We start from the raw sequence: 22,538 nt of genomic DNA on the forward strand, positions 1-22,538 counted from the left end.
TACTTAACGGGAACTTCATAAGAACAAACGTTTTGATTGGTTCGGTATCTCGAAATAATGGGACAGTATACACTGCTAAAACTTGAAATAATGAGTCGATTTGTGAAATTGCCATAAAAAATTTTCTTCGTCTTCAGCGAATAATTTTTAAGGAATCTCTAAAAATCAATATCAATCAATCGATTTATATCGGAAATCGTAGTAGCTTACGGCCCGATAAATATTATTACAGATAGATTTACTTCGCTCAGTGAGCTAATTTGGTCGACTTCCGCTTGCAAAACCTCGATGAAAACACGCAACAACAATCAACTTTGGTACCTCAGGTAAAAACAAAATGGTTTTTGTCCACGAAAATCAATAGCTTTTTTTGCTAAACATCTAAGAACAATATTGATTTGAATTTTACGGCATAAAAATTTAAACAGCACTTCTACCATTTTATACTCCGATTCGGAGTTCGCCAATAAACTTTTACAGTATTTGAGTGATGGAATGACTCAGGGTACTCAGAAAATCGCTCCGCTGAAATACCTTTTGCACCTAATTCATCCCAAATTGCCCCCTATACGAAGTACAATAAAGTCCTCACGTGTGGCAATGAATGATTTCACCATATCTTTTGAAGTGGTTTTGAAGAAAGGATTTTTCTCCAAGACCGCAATACAAACTCTCTTGTGAAATCTCTCTTTTGGTCCGAAAAAGCCCAGTCTCTCACTGCATTTCTTAAACTCTGAACTGGCTTATTGACTGTTTAAACAATTCCAGCATAGGTTAAAAAAATTTATCTATGAAGGCAAGCTTCTGTATTTGCTTGGGGCAGGCCCATACCCAGGATTTTCAGGGGGATGTGAGCAGTCATCAATATATTATGGAAAAAGCATAGTATTTGACAATCCTCTTATCATAAGAAATGACCAGCTTTTTGCTGACCAAGAGGGATTCATGCCCAGGCACGTACACAGGGACGCAGGGTGCCTGCCCCCCCCCATGCACCCCCCTCAGCCAATCCTGGGTATGTGCCTGATGCCTACTGGGAATTCATGCGCATTCTGTGACCCTCCTATGTACTTGACTGTGAAGGATGTCCTGTCTAATACTCAGAACAAAAATGCTGTAACTGTAAGGAAGCAGATGCTATTTTCTCCATTTTCATTTATGAAATTCAATAGAATATTAAAACAGTGTTTTATCTCTCTGATATACTAGGATCCTGTAACTGGTCTTCTACCATCTCGTATCAAATGGAATGCACAGAACCATCTGCAGAGTAAATACCAAGGAGATGCTTGGGTCAGGGATAATGTCTACAGCATTATTGCTGTGTGGGCTCTGGCTCTGGCCTATAGGAAAAATGCCGACATGGATGAAGATAGAGCTAAGGCCTATGAGCTGACTCAGGTACATACATAATATAATATCTAAATACTATTCACTAGAATACACAGCCATTCAGAATGCAGTGAATCTGTTTAATATGCCATAAACTCTCGCTATCTCAATATCCTTGGAACCGTAATTAAGTGTTCATTATTATAACAGGAATCTGAATACTCTCATTGGGGATTGTTTTTCTCTATAGAAAAATGATACTTCTAAGAGATTTTGGTTCTCCTTCCCCTTTCCTTGTTGTGAAGAGCTATATTAGCCTGCATACTGTACATACAGTTTCTTTCATCCTCTTTGGTTAACATCTACCCTCGAGATGACTGTACAGATATTGCATTTTTTGTAAACAAATCTCTTTAAATCAACATCACTCTATGATTCACTATGATTTGATTTTTTGTAGGCTGTAGTGAAGTGCATGAGGGGATTACTGACTTCCATGATGAGACAGGTATGTGTGTAGCTAAATTATGCTATAAGTCATACCTTGCTTTTACACTATATTCTCTTTCATTCTCTCAGGCTGATAAAGTAGAACGATTCAAGACAAGTCAATCAAGAGCAGATTGTCTCCATGCTAAGTATAGTATGAGTATGTATGACCAAACCTTTTTCTTTGAAAAAAGGAGGATAATAATAGAGACCTTTAGATGGACTGATTTTGGCACATGAGTATGGGCAAGCCCATTTTGAATTCAGTAAGTGATGATGTCTACTAGTTAACATGTCATAGCAGCTGAAAACTTCAATTGAAATATATTATTTTTCCCCTTAGAGCATGTCTTACTAGCACGTCATTATGTCCATTCTGGCGCCTTTTTTTGCTACAGCATACCTGGTGTAGCATAATTTTAAAAGTTCAGACCTAGTACAGGTATGATCTTGTACCAGTACCAGGAATCTTAAGGTCTTTGATATAAAAAAAAAAACATTCCTTCCCCCAAGAATTGATTTTTACCATTATTTTTAACTGTTAGTTTTTCTTGCATTTTCCCTTTAGAGACTGGTGGGACATGTGTCAGTGATCATGGATGGGGTCATCTGCAGATAGATGCAACATCTTTATACCTTCTTCAACTTGCCCAAATGACAGCTTCAGGTACGGTTTGACTAGCAGTTCAGTATTTTATGCATTGCAGGGGGTGGGGCATGTGCCCCCAAATATTATCAAAATATTATAAGGAAATGACCAGTAGGGGCATGGCTATACCACCAATACGTTGTAATAATTCTGTATCATGTCCCCCCCCCCTTCCCCCATAATGCGAGGGCTGTTAAAGCTCTGTGAGAGAGAACCTTCAATTTCATGCTCCTTTGTATTATTTATTTTTATCTGATTTTCATTTATGTTTTAGTTATCACTTTTTTTACATTTTATTCTTAGGAATTCAGCTTATTTTTACTCTTGATGAGGTGGCATTTATTCAAAACCTTGTGTTCTACATTGAGAAGGCATATTCTGTTCCTGTAAGTACATTAAAATGTGTGAGAAGATTTATACAAAACATGGCTGCCGAAAGCACATTAAGATTAACTACCCTAATGTCAGTATTTGCTTTAAGAAGATAGGGGCTCAATTTGAAAGCCAAAGAGACTAGAAAGGGCAGTATGTGGATTTAAAGCCCAAGTTAAAGTCCAAGTTAAGACATATGGAAATATGTATGGAATGTGAGTTCCAACCAATCATTTTTTAGATATTCAAACAGTCAACTAAAATCATGTCTCAGTTTGTCCATCTGAATTCTCATGTCTGATTGTGAGAAAACAACAGGCATTCCATACATACTTCAGGTGTTCACAGTTTTACTGTTTGTGCTGTATACCCTCATGTGCACATTTATAAGCAAGATTTACAGTTAGAAACTAGCTCAATTTAGCCCATGTCCAGAAAGTAGGCATGAGTAGGCATTGTGCATTCATAAAGTAAACAGGCCCATACCCAGGATTTTTCCTGTGGGGGGGGGGGGGGGGGGGAGAGTTTTCTGATAACAATCTGACCACCCCCGAAAGAACAAAAAATGATTTTTTTGCCTTTGCAGTATCTCCACGGGACGTTTATTATTGGATTTGGCTACAAATACAAGTCTGACTTATGGATTAATGATATACTAGAGTAATCTAGCTTATGCTTTATAGATTTGTCTACAAATAGCACATCTATTGAGAACCAAAAGTGGACTTTCGGCTGTTGTAGGGGTGTGTGTTCGCACCCTCTGCACCCCCCTGGGTTCGGTCGGGCCTGGTAAAGAGATGCTTAGTCTTTCTCTCATACTCAATACTACACTAAAATCATTTAATTATCCATGGGTATGTTTAACAATGTGATTGTTTAAATTGTCCTTTTAATTTTCAAATATTTTTATTATCTGGCATACAAGGATTATGGTATCTGGGAGAGAGGAGATAAATTGAACCATGGCATGCCTGAGTTAAATGCCAGCTCTATAGGTCTTGCTAAGGTAAGTGCAATTTTTTAACTTTTTGTAAATAAATAAACATTCTTGTAATCTTGATTTTACTGTTTCTTTCATCAAAAAAAGTCCAGACTCAGTCCTTTTTAAAAACAAATCACTTATTTTTCTCAAATAAAAGAGTGAGCTTACCTTATATACAGTGTATACAATATTGGGAAAATGAAATAATGAATCTTACAAGAACATCAGCTTGTCCAGTCTACAGTTAATTGAAAGTTCAAAAAATCAGAGAAAACTTCGAGGGGAGAGGGCATCAAGAGCCAACTTAGAAAAAAAGAAAATTTTAAAAAAAGGTGATCCGTGTATTTTTTTTTTCGTTAAAATATTGTGTGAAAGTATTAAGAAAAAAAGCTGTGAACATCATTATATGGTGTTGACCTCTGTCTATATGGTCATTCAAACTTTAAAAGATCCCTTAGATATCTCTCACCATTTTTCTTTAAGTGTTATTATAATGCTCCCTTGGCTTGACCCTCCTTGGCTTGTTGCATAATACTTCTATTGTAAAGACTGTCACGAAAAATGTGGAATACCGGAAGTCTTCTTTCAAGAAATACGAAACCAGTTGTCATAATAATGCCGTGGCTGTGCAATGTTTTATAGCGAGGAAAAAGTAAAACTAATTTGGAAATCCAAAAATCATATTTTCGATATTTCAGATATCTCTATCGACTCTCAGCATTTCAGTCTCGACCCTCTGCCTAACAGTCTCGACTCTCAGCATTTCAGTTTCAGTCTTGGCCTCTGACTCTACTCTCGACTCGGGGTTTACCCAGACTCCCCTGGCTTTTCCCCTTGAGATGCTAATTGTGCTCTTTGGTTAATGATAGGCTGCTTTGGAGTCGCTAAATGGCATGGACCTGTTTGGACCAGGTGGAAGTCAGTTTTCTGTCATCCATGTCCTTCCAGATGATATTCAGCAATGCAAGGTACTGTTTGTTATTAAAGTGGATCCATTCACAGCCTGTTTTCTCTCAGAAATAAAATTATGCTGCCTGTAGATATGTATTTTATTATTTTTTTTTTTTTTACTTTCTTCCTTTTTTTATTTATTTATTCACTTTTTTTTACTTTCAGGCTATTTTGCAATCAATGTTGCCCAGAGAGTCCAATTCAAAGGTTAGTATAAAATCAATCATGCTGTACTTGATTAATTATTATTATTATTATTATTATTATTATTATTATTGTTATTGTTATTGTTATTGTTATTGTTATTGTTATTGTTATTGTTATTGTTATTGTTATTGTTATTGTTATTGTTATTATTATTATTATTATTATTATTATTATTGAATCAGCTGTAAAATGGAATACATGATAACTTGTTATAGCCTTGGTAACAACATATTTCTTTTTCTCACACTAGCGCATTGCATACAAGATTAAGTCAGGCTTCTACTGTACATTATAATCATTTATTTATATCAGAAGAGGGCAACATTTTGCAGATACATAATTTGACCTCCTAACCTGATATCAGGCACCGCGAAGGGAGAGGGACTTTTTGAGGAAAAACACACAAACACATACTCTACTCTACTATTTCTAAATGTACTCTCCTTTGTAGCTATGTTTCCTCCATAATACACTGCTGCTATAAATCTCACATCTCACTCTCTGGCAAAACACAGCCTTATTGGGATACCTAACCATGCAAAAGGGTGAGGAATGAATTGGCCCATGTATAAAAAGGTTCTGTATTCCAGGAAATTGCTGGCTCCTTGCTGAGTGTGATCAGTTATCCAGCTTTTGCTGTTGAGGATGAAGACTTGGTAAATGAGACAAGAGATGAGATTATCAGCAAATTGCAAGGAAGATATGGCCTTTGTAGGTTCCTCAGAGATGGCTACAAAACACCTGTTGAGGTAACACCCAATTTTTTTTTTTTTTCAAATGGTAGACCTGATAGTGTTGAGTATAGCACAATTATACACTTATTCTTTTGCATGTGTTATTCCGCACAGTATTGAAATGCTTAATTGCATAAGTTGTCATAAAGTAATGAGTTCAATTCAGGATTAATGTGCACAAGTTTCTAAAAAATATCATATTTAAAAATTCATGTTTGCACGTCCGCAGGGCAAGTGCAATTTTGGCTTTTTGAAAAACACACAAGTACAATTAAATCCCGAATTGAATGAGAAAACTATGTTAGGAAAGTCTGAAAAACCGTTAAAACTGGAGTGATTTGTCAACAGCAAGCTCGATGACTTGTGAAAATTGAAAGCTTTCATATATCCTAATAATGTTTTAAAATCTTATTTCTGGCACTTTCTACTTAAATTGTTTTAATAAGAAAAGGTTTTGAAAATTGTGTAGAGTATTATACAGTATCTATTATGTAAGAAATTAATCATTTGTAAATTTTGACTTTGAATGTTATTGCACTGGTATTACAACTTTTTGCACTGGTGTTACATGAAAATTGCACTGCTCTCGGCCAATCAGAATCGAGGAATGTGTGTATGTCTATTATTAAAGGTGTTATTGCAGCATGGTGCAGTGCAAAACAAAGGAATCCCCTTAATCCTGTGGGTTTGACTTTATCGACAGGACCCATTCCGTCTCCACTATGAACCAGCTGAGCTTGAGATCTTTGAGCACATTGAGTGTGAATGGCCGTTGTTCTTTGTTTATCTTATTTTGGATGGGATCTTCATGGATAAACCAGACCAGGTAGGGCTAATACACTTACCCTTGGTCAATGAAAAAATTATTTATGAATTGCAGTTAATGAAATCATCCTCACTCATGGGGAGAATTAATGCAAACTTCTTTAGGGGGTGGGACATTTTATTGATTGGGGCATGGTGGGAGGTAATTACTTTTAACAGACCATACTTTTTTGTCCTTCCTATATGTTTTTTATTATGTGCCAAAGGGGGGGAAAGGCAACCTAACCTGGTTGTCTATTTGTCTAGCCCCTTACATTTTATTATGAAAAATTTTAATATCTGTAAATATTGCAAGAAAAGTTTGAAACTGTCTTTACAATATATACAAACTTTATTAAATTCTTGAATGAAGATGTCAACTGACAGTACACAAAAATGTGTTCTATGTATAAGAAGTTCTCTTTGTTGACTATTAAAGACTGTACATTTTGTGGCTATGGATTTTTTAAGAAACTATGCACAAAAAGTTTTCATGTTACAGTGTTATTTGCTTCTTCAGTGTATTTTATCCCATTTGTCCGACTTGTGATACATATGTATAAAAATATATATTTATACAGTGTGCGATTGCAAACAAAAATCTGTTTGAATCACCATGAAATAATATTAATCCCAACATGAAAATGTTTCCTTTTTTCGCTAAGGCATACCTTTCCGCAGTTTTAAATAGTGTGTGAACTCTCACTGACAATTTTCAACTGCTTAATCGCCTTCTAAACCTGATGGTAATCCTCTCAATGATATTGTTCGAAAAACAATAAATGCTTAAAAGGTCTTTGTATATTATATAATAAAGCTATTTTTTTTTTTCTGGAATACACGTACCTAACCCGGTAGCAAGCTGTTTTCTCCATAAACCGGTTCGTCCATAGATCAGTTCGTCCATAGCAAATTGGTTCGTCCATCACCATAGTCGTTTCATCCATATATATAAACATGCACAAAACTGTTCCAGCAACTTGGCAATGACTCGTGTGGGGTTTTTCTACCACCAACGTGTCAAAACTGCGTGACTTGTCGTGTTCTAAATATATCGCATCCCCTAACCCATTCTGGGCCATCCTCCCCCATCGTCTTCCTCTCTTTCACAATGGTGATTATAAAATATATATGAATTATCTGTTTAAATTTCCTAAGGCAGTCTATCTCATGTTTTCTGAACAACAGGTACGTGGTTTATGTATGTTTTCTACACAAGAATTTGCAGACCAGACAAGTTTTTTTCTGAGACCAACATAAATGGTGTCCTTCTGTATTAGCATTTTTCTGTACAAATTCAAAAATACTTCCTTTCGTTAGAGTCATTTGGTGTAATTTTACACTAATGTGTCATTCTACGATTTTGGCCTTTCTCGGACCAAGGCAAGCATAGGGTAGATTGCTGTTTTGCTGAAATAAGGCGCCTGGAATGGAGCCTTTTGCTCCTCTACTGTTCTCCCGTCTTGCTGTCAGTCATTGCTTTCATGACGTTACGCATCCATTCAACCCTCCTTGAAAAGAACCATGCCTAAGAAACGAAACAAGTTTAAGGGCTATGTATTCGTAAAACACAGAATATGGCTAAGAGCTAGCAGGTACACAACCAAAGGGTCCTCACTTAATAAGATAGTGAGGGGGGGAGGGTTTCCCACAGTACATTCTTTGTAGCCCCCTTCACTTTCAGCTCAACATTTTCAACATTTAAGTGGAGAAGCAAATATTTCGTGGCTTGTATAGAGGCTGCTAAATAGGTGGTTCGACTGCATAACGCGTGCCTGTGCAATGTAGGTACGGCATCTCTCCTTTTTAGGAAAGTTTTTACATATTTTCGGGTTATTTTCTGAATTTAGAGACTGTAGGATCATCGTAGAACTTAATATTCTTTTTTTTTTGGCTTTATGTTTTTCCTTTTTTGGTGTTGTGTTTCTCTAACTTTGTTTTTGTATGTTTTCTGCACCTTTCTATGTCAGTAATTTTGGTTCGAAAATTTATGGAGGTTTCCCGCTGTTAGTTTCTAAGATTATCCCATTATCACAACGAGTTATAACCCTCTACAACGAAAAGACCACGCAGCCAAAATCTATCAATCAATTACCTTTTGTGTAATCCTTGCTTCGGGTTTAAATCTACAGTATTGGTCAATGATGTTTTTTCATATATCCACACTAGCTTTAGCTATATTTTCTTCCTAAAACGATACCACCGAGTACACTTTTATATTTTTATTATGTTTATCTCCAAGTTCATTCTTTATTGGTTTGTTTTGTTCAAATCTTATTATTTTGTGGCTTCGATCCACTGTGCTTAGCACATCTGGAGTATTATTATTCATTGTGTATTCTGTATTCTGTTTAGTCATTTTAGCAGTCATAACTCGCGACCGAAAAACGTGACCACCGCCGACTACGAGTGCACTAATGTCTCTATCAATAAAAAAACAACAATATATAACACTGCGTTAAACGAGGCAAATCTTACCTCTATGCGAACCAAGTGTAAACCACCAAAAACAGGTGGTTTACACCATAACGCTGGTCCCAAACTCGCACTGAATAAACACATTATCAATTCAAAGTCGTCTAGTTTACTGGTTAACGGTCGTCCGACCGTGTAAATCTATGAGCAATCTTCGTATTACTTTCCCCTTAGGGAATACTCTTAAAATCTTGTTCCGTGTTGTTTTAGCAGTTGACCCGGAGGTCAGTTAAGCGGCTAATCTGTTCTCAACCCGTGAGTAGGCGGAAAGTAAGAACAGTCGATAAAGCATTTATTGCTTACCTCTATATCCTCCGCGGACAAATTGCTCTCGAGTGCAATAACGTCGAGTGTGACCACGTCGGGCCATTTCTGTCGGGAAAAGATCCCTTCAAGCTTGTTGAGCTGATAGGTTGTAAAGTGTGCCGGCGTAGTTGAACTAACCGCTAAATGTCTCGTGCTAGATTCGTCTTGTAGCGAAGGAAGGGACACCTGAATCATTTTATCGACTTTGGTATTCATTGGCACACTCGAACGCTCGCTCGTCTGCCGTTGTACCCGCTCACTCTATTCGCACCAAACACTTAACCCTTTGTAGTCGTTTGTATTAGTCTCCGTATCCATGAAGCCCATTTACCCTCGGCGTGTTGTCCTTAACAGTAAAGGCATGTAAACTTTATGCATATTCGATCCCTGCTAATCCTGCTGTATGGTTATCGGTTCAAGTTTAGCGTTCGTGCGCCGCGCCGACCGTTTCGTTCCTAGGCCGGTTCTGACCCGCCGCTCGCTCGCTCAGAGAACCTCGTCACTCGTGCGTCATGAGATTCACATGCGGTGTTATGCCTATTTGTTTTCGCGGTTCGTGTGGCAGTCGGCCAGAGGAGCTATCACCAGAGGATTTACCAAATATTCCCAACTAAAATTCCCCCCAAAATACATGAACCACTTAGCGTTATCCAGAACACTCCACTGCAGAGAAAAAAACTGTCTTCAAATCATGTCTTTTTTACAGCTCCCGCGTGTAACACGCCAACAGATATTTACCAAACACGGGATATTGTTTTATCAACAAAGATCGTCCCGTTGAATATGGAATTTAGCATAATCGCTTTTGATTATGTTATTTTGGCGATGACAATAGGGGTTGACCACAGGAAGCCCAAGAAAGCTGAGTCGTCCGCCCTTCTAGTGGTTTTGTGTATTTAGATGTTTGCCGAGGTCCATCCTTGGTTAAAAAAATATTTTTTACATGAGCCAAAAATTCGTGTTTATTCTCTACCTTCCACTCACCGTATAAGAAAACAAAATGCTCGTGAAATTCTGGTGACCTTTATCTGTCAACATTGTCTCGCGATTCCATTGAGACAAGAAGCTCGCGCTTTATTTTCTATGAAGATTTTAACGGAAAATTTATTTGAAGAACTGTACATTTTATTTCTAGGACGCCGATTTTGTCAAAATTTTATAACTCATAATAGGATGGCTAAATTGAGCTACTTACTCTTGTTTTGCTAGAAATATTCTTGGGTTTTATTATCTCAAAAACGCTGTGTTTTACTTATCGCACAGCAATCGTTTTAATAAACCCGTGCTTCTAGAAATATCCTTTGAATTTGACAATCTCATTGAAACTGGTTGAAACAAGCTGAGTAGACAACTTGAAAATTTGTGATTATCTGTGTGTTGCCCAATAGATTAAAGTTATTTCCTTGAGTCTAATTTATGTTAAGTTTTTGTTAAACAAATTGTGCCAAGCTCGTTTCAATATTCGCCCGCGTCTCTTGCGGTGCGAATGGCAAGTTTCACCTGTCTTCTCGTATTTTGCCTGTGGCGATTAATTAGTGGCATGTTCCTTTGAAGGTGAAGAAATACACAACCCTGTTGGAGCCGCTGCTAATCAAAGACGAGACGGGACTGGTGTTGATGCCCGAGCTCTTCTTTGTTCCGCGGGATAAGGTAAGGTCCATTATAAGGCATATTTGAGGATCACTAGTCTGCTTAAAAAAGGCCAATCACGCTGCCATTTTACGCTTCCGCACAATACAGAGTGACTAAACGAATCCATTTCCATCGACTAATAAAAGCAAGTAACTGAGAAACTTTCAATCAAATATCATTAATAAAGTATCAGACTTTAACCGTGGATGATTATTTTAAAGTTTTCTTGCAAATTTCAATTGTAAACAACAACAAAGGAGTGGTTGATTGACATTCTTTAACCGCCGCGCCTTCCCGTGACACTTACAGCAGCTGCTTATGAGAGCAGGGAGTCCTGAATGGTCCTCCGAAAAATCAGATTTACTTGTTCGGGGCGATCATATGCAGGCAACACTCTTAAAGTGTTGATTAGTGTTTAGCTCCATCTAATGAAGTAGACGAAATGCCTACTTCAAATAATCGCGTCCCCCGAATAATCGTAAAAATTCAACGTGGTGTTAATTAGGGCTGGTAGCGCTAGGAAATTCACGTTATATTTTGTTCAAATGTTTGTTTACAGCGCTAATAATGTTGTTAAAATACAGACGCTTCGAGGCTACTGCCTCTCCATCAGTGGAGGCTATTGCCTCTCCATCTAAAAGCAACAAACATTTGAACAAAAAATTCCCCGAATAATCCCCTCGCTTGAGAAAAAAGCGACACAACATTTTTTCTCATAGCTCGTTTTGTTTATGGCTCTTTTAAAGATAGTAATCATTTTGCTGCTTGCACATTTAAAATAAGACACTTTTTATCTAGAGATTCGCCCTGACAGCATGTGACCCGATAGCCTTACATTAGCTCGGGCTCATGGCGGCTTTAGAAGAACTAACAGAGTTTGTATAAGCGAACTTGAGTTTGGCGCTGATCTTATCTTGTTATCGACTTTGAAATAAGAACAGCTTGATGGCTCAAGACCACTAAAATTGCTGTACTGTTTAAGTCGGTATGAAAGTTCTCGTGTGGGCAGGAATCACTGTCAGGGGTTAGAAAGGGGATGTGGAAAGGTGCTTTAGAGATTTTGTGTGGAATTAAATTTAAACACTTTGTTTGTTTCAGGTCAGCGAAGAGAAGGCAAATCCGCATAGTGTTGATCGCATGGGCGGAGAGTATGCCCCACACATGTGGTCTCAGTCGCTCTACATCGTGGCCTGCCTTTTGCAGGAGGTAGGTATAGAACACAAGAGACGCTAGGTGTTTTAGCAAGGACGACTGCAAGTTTAAGCAATTGAATTAAAATTGAGCTTAGCGTGAAATGACAAACGGCAAACGCTCTATGTCAAGCTGCTGACTGTTATTTGAACATTCACGTTGAAAGGAGAAAGTATGCGTTAACGCTTTGTTACGTTACGTTGTGTCGACATCTTCCCTGTCCATGGCGAGTGTTCACCCACTTGCCCCTGAAAATGAGGTCTACTTTGGACCCCATATGACTACTTACCATAGACCCGTCAGCGTAATCTAGGCCAATAGAATACGATCCTTCTCGACACTGTAGGTACCAATCTCTCTCTTTACTCTGTGCCAAGCTGATGACTGTAGCTTGTACACCCACATGGGAGAGGGAGAACAAATCGTCTGCTTCCAAGGGTGACTTGAGCTCATCTCTCACTGTCACTGTAAACTGCAGACCACAGAATCTACCACGATGAATATTATTGGTTTTGTCCCGTTCACGGACATGGTTGTCTATGGAGTTCTAAAATCCCCTTTCCACTCTTGTCCATTCCACTAGGCCTTACTTTAAGTTAGTATCTCATCCACATATATCTGCATTTCGCAATCCTTTCTCTGTAGAGGTAGCAATAAGTCTTCTACCCTAGCATGATCGATCAGGAATGTTTGTCAGATACAAATATAATACCCTGGCAGTTAAAAATCTTCATTTGTGCTTGCTTTTACAGAAATTCGTTGCAATGGGTGAATTAGATCCCCTCAACAGAAGACAAAGCACAGAGTCCCGGCCCGATGTCGTGGTTCAAGGTATGGAGTCCTCCATTTTTCCTTAGTCTCTCATTATTTATAGAACTTTTAAAACTGTCACCGTGACTCATTGGTACGACTCAATTTTCACGGTGTCCACTCTTAACACATTCTAAAAGGTGAGGCAGTCGTGATGCAATTAAAACGTGTTTTCGATAGAGAGGGATTATGCTTAGCCGATCTGTTCAGAATGTGTTTCTGAACCATGTTTTTAACATTTACTATACTTCCAAGTTGCACTTCTTGCTGAGGATGACAACGTGCGCGCCCAGCTGTCTCTCCTAGAAGTCCCAGTCCAGGTTGTACGACAAGTTCACCCCATCCAAGTCCTGCCTGCCCACGTTCTAAGCACCACGTATCAGCAGCTAGGTAAAAGTCACTTGCTTTGCAAACCTATCGACGTGGTCAATATCTAAGTAAGTTCACGTGATGAGTACCACCTATCAGCAACTAGGTAAGGTCACGTGCTTTGGAAACCTAGCGACGTGGTGAATATCTTAGTAAGGTCACGTGATGAGCACCACCTATCAGCAGCTAGGTAAGAACACGTGATCATATCTAGGTAAGGTCACGTGCTTTGCAAACCTATCGACAGCTAGGTAAGATCACGTGATCAGCACCATCTATCAACAGGCTGGTAAAGGGTGGTATGGATCACGTTTCATGGACCGGGCAAAATGGCTTTTCACGTTTCACGGACAAAAAAAATGGCCTTTAAATCGTTAAATCACGTTTCAAAGACATCGAAATGGACGATTTTACGTTTCTCGTAGGGTGAAAAATGGCCAAATCTCGTTTCACGAAAATACCCTTTACCACCCTGTATCAGCAGCTAGGTAAGGTAATTATCTTTCCAAAAAGTATCTCCGTGAAGGCGATGTTACACGGGTTGTCAAGGTCCATGGAAGGCTTAGCAATCCGCTCTAAACCTTTGTATGTTTCTATCAACGCATGCATTCCCTTATTAGTTTTTTTTTTCTCGTAGGAAAAAATGGCAAGCTGGAAATGACCGGAAGGTGTGTATAGATAACTTCGTTTCTGAAAGCCTCGGTGTAACATGTCTTGTTCTTTATTTCTCAGACCTTTCTATAATATCAGCGTTTCTCATGCCTTGTTACTATTTTTTTCACTTTGACGATACTATATTAGCGTCTCTGATACCTGTTTTTTATGTTTTTATTTTTATTTTTCAGACCATACTATAATATCACCGTTTCTCATACCTTGTTAATATGTTTTTATCTCAGGCCATACTATAATATCACCGTTTCTCATACCTTGTTAATATGTTTTTATCTCAGGCCATACTATAACAACACCGTTTCTCATATCTTGTTAATTATGTTTTTATCTCAGGCCATAAATTAACATCAACGTTTCTCATACCTTGTTAATGTGTTTTTATCTCAGATCATACAATAATATCACCGTTTTTCATACCTTGTTAATATGTTTTTATCTCAGGCCATACTATAACATCACCGTTTCTCATACCTTGTTATGTGTTTTTATCTCAGACCATACTATAATATCGGTGTTCTGGGCACGAGTACACTGTACAGGATAGGAAACGCCCTTTTCACATTCACACCACAGGTGGGTGTTGTGTTTCTGTGATCATGACTAGTTCTCAAATAAGGTGAACATAGTTACTACATAACTACCCAACCTACCAAGACACCTTTCTAGGGAAGATCTCTCAAGCGTACAGTTACATGCGGACGTTTTACGTCATATTACGTTGTATTGACATCTTCCCTGTCCATACCATGTGTAGTGGCTGTTCCGGAGAGCGATCAAAAAATTAAAGCGTTAAATTAGATTAAGCTGTTTCTGAAATTTCTGGCTGATTAGTAAGAGCTGAATAACTTACTATTTGCCACCCATAAAAGCAGGTGATTTCTAAGAGGAATTCTCCTATTGATGCAATTAAGTGTTGCATAACGTTTTGATACGTTAGGTTAGGTTGTGTTGACATCTTCCCTGTCCATGGCGAGTGTTCACCCACTTGCTCCTGAAAATGAGGTCTACTTTGGACCCCATATGACTACTTACCATAAACCCGTCAGCGTAATCTAGGCCAATAGAATACGATCCTTCTCGACACTGTAGGTACCAATCCCTCTCTTTACTCTGTGCCAAGCTGATGACTGTAGCTTGTACACCCACATGGGAGAGGGAGAACAAATCGTCTGCTTCCAAGGGGGACTTGAGCTCACTCTCACTGTCACTGTAAACTGCAGACCACATTTCAGCAGACACTTCTATTTCGTGGACATTTTCTCTGCCCGAAGTTGTCTGTTAGAATAAATTTTGACTATAGTGCCCCTTGTAGTTGTTATGTTACATTGGTTTCTCTATTAATCGACCAACCTCGGGACCAAGACATGTAACCGAAGGTATATCAATACATCATTTAAGCAATGATTTAAGTGTAAACATTTTGGGACAGTTCAGTGGCCGGATGATCGCTTAATAGATGCACCATTTTATTCCTGTTAAGAATGTTATAAAATATATAATTATATAATTTATTTACTTATAATGCGCTAAAACTATGTAAACATATTCTAAATATAATATCATTAAGGCTTTTATTGAAAACCGTTTGTTATTCCCCAGTTCCTGGACTACCACCAGTTCTACCTATGCCTCGATAACGAATTCTTGGCAGACCGGTTCAAGTCGTTGGTGGGTTTCCTGGGCGCGAATTGGCGGAGTCTCGGGAGACCAATCCTGACTTTGGTCGTTACCACTGCGATGATGGGTAAGCCCCTTAGCTAAAGGCACCGAAAAAGCGTAGAAAAACTTTCACAGTACTTATCCATAATATGTAACCAAGAAAAATAAAGGAAAAAAGGAAAACACAAAAAGCAACAACTTCGTCCCTGAGCTGTGTTGCATGTCAGCTGCCTGAGGCGCCTTCCCATGACTTTAGCTCGACCAAATCTATTTTTGCATTAATTCAATACAGTGAAAAGCGTAAATTAGCTTCAATTAAAGTGGGGGCAGCCAATTTATCAATTGGTGGCAAACATAGAAATACAAAATCCTCAATTGTTAGTGCGGCTTTGGAATGCCAAGAACGCTTTACGGCAAAACTGTCATTCTTTAAATTCACTAAGGGGCCGTCCACACTAACACGGATTCGTTTGGATCCCTATACTTTTTGATACGTTTAGGCCTTCCGTTCACACTAACACGAACGCTGGATCAAGCGAATCCGGATACTTTGTAAACGCCGTCGAAAGTGCATCAAAATGGATCCGTATACTTTGGTCCGTAGTGTGGAAGGTCGGATCCGTATCAAAATAAAAACGATGGCGTCATATCGCAGGCGCGCGCTGCTTTGAGCATGCGCATATCATAAAAATGACGTCACCCCGTACCTTTCAGCGTTTCAAACGTTTGAATCCGTGTTAGTGTGGACGGCTGTATCCAGGCGAACACGTTGCGAAAACGTTAGTGTGGACGCGATTCAAGTGACGCGTTTTCGGCGAAACGAATCCGGATACTTTTGAATCCGTGTTAGTGTGGACGGCTGTATCCAGGCGAACACGTTGCGAAAACGTTAGTGTCGACGCGATTCAAGTGATGCGTTCTCGGCGAAACGAATCCGGATACTTTTGAGTCCGTGCTAGTGTGGACGCCCCCTAAGTGGCGCTCCCCTTATGCTGTTACTACTGAATTGTCATGGTCAACTACCGCTATATTGATTAAGTGTAAAGCAAATTTCGGTTTGTGTCTTGTAGAGGAATCAATATCATCCTGTATCGGCAACCTCATCTTGAAGCTTAAAGGAGGTTATCTCTCCGGAGTAAGGTGAGATATAGCCGAGGCAGATCAGAGAAAAAAGAGGAGCAGGAAATGAATTTTAAAAGTGTTATACTCTTATTGTGGATATTCTAAACCTTCTAAACGCTTTGCAATAGATTTTAATTTTGGCGGTGTTTACATCCTCGTGAAAAGCAAATTCAGCGAGAAATGCTCAAAATGAGTAAGGAACATCAATTTGATATTGTGTTGTTTTTTTTGGCAGAGTCCGGTTGGGGTATCTGTCCGACTTCCTCAGTACCTCCTGTATCTCCATGCTACATTTCGTCAGGGACTACAGTGAGACAGGTTAGGTGTTGTGTATAGTGCTTTTTTAAGGACTGTACTTACGTCAGCTCCGCGTGGCGGAGAGACCCGGGAAACTGAAGAATTGCGTGTACGACTTACCGACAGGGCAAAAAAAAAAAATGGCAAGTTTTCCCAAAATAAGCTCTTGTTAACGTCTTCGAGATATGAGGCTTGAAGCGCAATTTTCTAATGTTCAAAGTATGAATTCTCTTCGTTTTTAGGGAGAAGTCGGACGCTGATCAGAGATTAAGCCAACTTTGCTCGCTAATATCTAAATTTCTTATCTTCTAAATTTCTTTAAAATTTGGAATTAAGCTTTTGGTCAGAGAAACACCTTGTAAGCGGAATCTTGAGCTTATATATTGAGAATTGGAAAATTTAATGCCATTTTTTTGCTCTGTCCGACTTCCCTCTTTCGTGGTCCAAACTCGTGTGTTTTTATAAATGATCATAATAGATATGTTTACCTATAACCTTTGGCTTACTCTAGTTGACATTTACTATAACCTTTGGCTTACTCTAGTTGACATTTACTAAGCTTGTACCTATAACCTTTGGCTTACTCTAGTTGACATTTACTAAGCTTGTACCTATAACCTTTGGCTTACTCTAGTTGACATTTACTAAGCTTGTACCTATAACCTTTGGCTTACTCTAGTTGACATTTACTAAGCTTGTACCTATAACCTTTGGCTTACTCTAGTTGACATTTTCTAAGCTTGTACCTATAACCTTTGACTTACTCTAGTTGACATTTACAAAGCTTGTACCTATAACCTTTGGCTTACTCTAGTTGACATTTACTAAGCTTGTACCTATAACCTTTGGCTTACTCTAGTTGACATTTACTAAGCTTGCACCTATAACTCTTGACCTACCTATTGTAGCTGACATGAACATAGTGCGCTCATGTGTTTTCGTGTGCTATCATTTGGTTTTTATTGCGTTTTTGTGTTTGCGCAGATCTCAGGATGCTACGGCAGTCAGGATTCACTGGTAGAGATCTGTTGAAAAGAAGTGACTCAAGGGTATGTAGAATACTTGAACCATCGCGACGAACTTTATACCAAAAGAAAGCTCAGATATGTAGCCATTTTAGAAGACGGAGTCTGCTTACTTATGCGACTAAAAACTTAAAACCGCTTCCTTTAAGCCCCGTGCAAACTGCGCCAGCACCTGCCAGCATTGCTGGCGAATTTTCGCTTGACTGACTATAGGACAAAGGAAATGTCAAAATGGGAAATGAACTTTCTGACATTTCCTTTGTCCTATAGTCAGTCAAGCGAAAATTCGCCAGCAATGCTGGCAGGTGCTGGCGCAGTTTGCACACGGGGCTTTACTCTCTTGTTCAATGGATAGCTTGATCGTCATAGTTCAGTTGCCCCCGTCATAAACATCTTATCCTTAACTAGTAAGAACTTTTTTATACTTCAGGTTTTTTGCTGAGGAATGTTGATTTTTTTCTGAATCAATTTCCGAGTCAATTTCCTTTTTAGTGCCCAAGTCGAAGCAGTGAACGGCCCATCAAACGACATTCTCTAACTAATTTATTTTTGCATAGGGCCGCTCAAACACCATCACATCCGGCACAAGTCCTAAGACTTCCAATCTTACTGGATCCATCAAAAGGAGTCGCAGCGTCTCCATATACTGTGACCGTGACACTATGATGTCACCCTGTAAGTACTACTCTCCTAAAAGATAAGGTGGCGAGGAGGGTAAAGCCATCGAGTCCTCCCTCGGTATCAATGACGCCACGAAACGACCCTTGGGTCTGTCCCTGGGCAAAATGTATACACAGATAGTACCTAAAATGCGGGCGTCGCGTAGCCCCTGGAATTACCCTTGCTTGGGGCAAATAATGGGGAAATAATATTATACAGTATGTATCTTAAAATGGAGGGGGTGGTTCCAAAACCCGCCATCCCCCCTTCCTTTAAGTGTGTTCCTGATTTTAAAATTCTTTGAAACGTCATGGATAGGTTGTTAAAGCAATACTTATAAACCAGACAGCGCTGATAAACAATAAATAATAGCTAAACCGCAAAGTAAAGTTGAAATTAGAACTTTTCAACAGCTTCTACAGTGAAAAGAGGGCACTCCTCACTTCACATTTTGTTCGTAGCTGTATAAAAGCTTAAACATAAGCGTCGCTTATTAGGCTCTCTTTGTCCGATTCATTCTTGATTTGTTCCCTTTTGGTCTCATTATTTTTATACTGTCTCATTATTTTGTAAGTTAGAAATGTGAAAGACATGAATATATGAAAGAGGCCAACTAAATGGCTCGTAATGACTCGTGTCATTGATAAATTGAGAATCCGGGTTAAAAAAAAACAAATAAATAGCTAAAATAATTTGTGCTCACATAAATTACAAATACGCATAAACAGGGGTAAATTAAACTAACCTATATAAAATATTCATAGATGCCATTATTAGCAAATATGTTATTTAGATTCATCCATCCAATCGTATACACCACTGTTTCTATTTTATTCCCTCTAAAAGAAATGAAGTAAGTAGGAGTCCTTCATCAGTGTATACTCCGTTCGTATAAACAGAATTCTTCTGAGCCATATCCCATAACTCTTCCAATACCTCACGTGCCTGGGAAGCCTGATCACTCATACGAGTGATGATGCAGAGTTATTTCTTACTCTATTTTTTATTATTATTTTTTTTGCATTCTAGGAGTTCTAAAATTGTATACGAATAAACGATAAGATGATTCTCGGAAACTATTGGGCTGCATCATTGATTACCTATAGAGCTTTATGCTTTCCATGCGCCACGCTAAGTGTGAATTCATTGGATATAACAGTCAGATGACAAGGCGTAAAAATCCCTGTGGATATTTCAGACTAGCCTTTGCCTCTCTTTCAAGCCATATTGTCGAGTAAATCGTGGCTCAGGAAAATTTTATGACATAAACCCATAAACAAATTCTATAGAGGATACCATCCATCACAACTTTTTTGATAAATGTTGCTCTCTCGAAAGTGTTGATTAGGTAAAAAAAACTAGCAACGTTTATTAAAAATTGTCTGTAGACAGTTATGTCAATCTTCGCTCTTTTTTTCTTATTCGCTTTCGCTTAGTCGTCTCTCCTTGCTTGTCCACTTCTCAGTAGAGCATTCTCCTTGCTTGTCCATATCTTGGTAGAGCATTCTTGCTGCGCCCTTGTTAAACTGCCAATAAACTAATGTTTAGGTGATTTTTGATTTTGGTTATTCCTATATATGACTTGTCGCCGTGCTTTCATTGATTAAAAGTAATCTTAGACCAAAGAGAGGGTTAACATGTCAAAACAGGTATAGTTCCGAGTGCACTTCATAATTATAATAACCACACATACACACAATCATCATCCTATGTATGCACAAATCCCTACGCAAATATCTTACTCATGCACCGATAACTTATAAGAAAAAAAAAAAGAATTCATGTTCCGTAGGGAGTCAAAAGTATGGATACAGATTCTAGAAATTGAGATGGAAATTAGGTCCTAGGATTGACCTTCACTTTGTACAGGGCTAAGCTCTACGCGGGGGTTGAGACTACGCAGTTGGTCTGATGTGAGTACAGAAGCAGAATCAGACGCATCATCGACATCTTCAATAGCTATTCCAGGTACTATCACAATCAGCAAGCATCTACACAAAGCATCGACAAAGGGCTTCGATGGTCACGATTATCATACAGAGTAGCTAATGGGCATTTCTTGGAAAGTGTATTCTCGGAAATTTTTATATTTCGAAAATGGTCATATTAATCATGCAGCAGCTATGTCTTGCTCAGATATCTAATGGGACTTCTCTTTGGTTTCTTGGAAAGAATGCTAGACGCATTGCTAGTGTATTTCTTCTCTAGCTATAAAGCGTCTTCTTGGTGATGGAAGCATGAAGGATGATAACTTTTTTGGAAGATGTGTTCTTGAAATTTGATTCTTGGAAAGCTTTCCTGTAAAAGCGTCGTCTTCTTGTAGTCGCATGATCATTTCTCGTATCCACTCCTTACTACTGATGTTAATGATGCGTCTAACATAAAAGTAATGTGTTCTTTAAGCATAATGATTGAATAACCGAATTGTTAAGTACTGTGCGTAACTATTGTCTTAAAGTTAAAGGTAATATTAGATTTTCTGATAATTTCATGGTAAATCTGATAGCCTGTACGGCTAAATCTTTTATTTGTTGGCCTTCTTCGAATAATATGAGTACTGTTACATTATAAAGTAAAGTAAAGATTTATTTAACAGGAATGTGTTTGTATTAGTACATCACCCTTGTACCTGATGTAACCCTCCCATCGGCTGTTAAGATAACAGTAATAACGATTTTAACAACTTACAATGAGGCTGAAGTCTCACGTAGGTCGTCACGCCTACCTTTGTAGTTTCGGCCAATTGTGAAATTTGATCAAAATTACGTACACGTGCACTAGTACAAAGACAGCTATAATTCTAATGTAATGTAAAAAAATGAACTGTAAGGAAAATAATCACGTAAAGAAAGAAGTTGATTGGCAAAGACGGTTTGGTTGACTAGGCAGAAATGCCTATGGATTTCGGTTTGGGATTGTACCCATATCGTGACGTGTGTCTAATAAGCGTGTATCTACTGTATGGGAGCAGATAAATGGGTATTCTGATAAACTTATGGTGAGTTATGTAAGGCCTATGACAAAGCCCGCTTTTTTTAAGCCACCGTTTCAAAAGTAAATGCATGCAAATAAACATGTAACAATCGAAATTATTTATTTCTATGCATCGTCATTTTGAACAGCGCGTGAGAATAACCTCGTTTGCCCTAGGCCTTTAGGTGCCTGCTGAGAGAGATTGTGTTATAATAATGTGTTAAAAATGAAAGTCCGGGGGATTTTGTAAGAATAATTTAAGGTTAATGATGGACTGATATGTGAGATATTGGCACATCTTCTAATAGATCAATCGTGTAATGGTGTTAATGATAGTGCATGATAATATATGATAATTTGTAACGTCTTCCTCACTCAGGCCGTAATCTTTCAAGGTCACCTTCTCCTACTAGAACTGGTGGGTAACCCGTCTGTCCGTAAACCATCAACAATAATTATATGCCACAATCTTCACTATTCTATTGTTGTCAGATGACTGTATTGTCTTGCTTGTCTTGCTTTGTAGATGTTGTGGGCTTGTCTTTGCTTTTCTTTCTATCACTGCTTGAATGTTGTTATTGTTAATGTTGAACATGTATTGTGTACCCCTCGAAAAGGTATCTTTTTTAATATGTCTGCATCGTTCAGGAGTATGTCTACTTCACGGCGCGATGTATACCCTAATCGTCTTGCTCCGAACGTATTTTCATTGTTCTAGTATGATTATATATTGGCGTCAATTTGTAAATTAATAAAAACAAAATCACGTAATGGTTCTCATTCTCCAGAAAAGGCAAATTCACTCTGAAAAAAAATTTCCCTTT

General features: G+C 38.4%; 1 protein-coding gene across 7 annotated transcripts in view; it reads left to right on the top strand.

Annotated features, from left to right (window-relative positions):
• LOC5506838 (phosphorylase b kinase regulatory subunit alpha, liver isoform) overlaps positions 1–22,538 on the top strand; it is a 34,503-nt gene that overhangs the window by 677 nt on the left and 11,288 nt on the right. For 4 of the 7 annotated variants that reach the window (XM_048733439.1, XM_048733440.1, XM_032375281.2 and 1 more), the window contains exons 2-24: positions 1,210–1,401; positions 1,793–1,840; positions 1,912–1,981; positions 2,390–2,488; positions 2,774–2,856; positions 3,768–3,848; positions 4,694–4,792; positions 4,941–4,982; positions 5,573–5,731; positions 6,420–6,542; positions 10,856–10,951; positions 12,032–12,139; positions 12,877–12,955; positions 13,190–13,324; positions 13,941–13,971; positions 14,473–14,551; positions 15,578–15,722; positions 16,708–16,777; positions 16,995–17,077; positions 18,041–18,105; positions 18,639–18,756; positions 20,611–20,709; positions 22,094–22,132. In XM_048733439.1, coding sequence (XP_048589396.1) covers positions 1,210–1,401; positions 1,793–1,840; positions 1,912–1,981; positions 2,390–2,488; positions 2,774–2,856; positions 3,768–3,848; positions 4,694–4,792; positions 4,941–4,982; positions 5,573–5,731; positions 6,420–6,542; positions 10,856–10,951; positions 12,032–12,139; positions 12,877–12,955; positions 13,190–13,324; positions 13,941–13,971; positions 14,473–14,551; positions 15,578–15,722; positions 16,708–16,777; positions 16,995–17,077; positions 18,041–18,105; positions 18,639–18,756; positions 20,611–20,709; positions 22,094–22,132 — 2,143 coding nt within the window. The remainder of the gene's footprint in view (positions 1–1,209; positions 1,402–1,792; positions 1,841–1,911; positions 1,982–2,389; positions 2,489–2,773; positions 2,857–3,767; positions 3,849–4,693; positions 4,793–4,940; positions 4,983–5,572; positions 5,732–6,419; positions 6,543–10,855; positions 10,952–12,031; positions 12,140–12,876; positions 12,956–13,189; positions 13,325–13,940; positions 13,972–14,472; positions 14,552–15,577; positions 15,723–16,707; positions 16,778–16,994; positions 17,078–18,040; positions 18,106–18,638; positions 18,757–20,610; positions 20,710–22,093; positions 22,133–22,538) is intronic. The other 3 variants (XM_032375284.2, XM_032375283.2, XM_032375285.2) reach the window with 3 other exon arrangements.

Source organism: Nematostella vectensis, chromosome 10, assembly GCF_932526225.1.
Source record: "Nematostella vectensis chromosome 10, jaNemVect1.1, whole genome shotgun sequence".
Lineage (NCBI taxonomy): Eukaryota > Metazoa > Cnidaria > Anthozoa > Actiniaria > Edwardsiidae > Nematostella > Nematostella vectensis.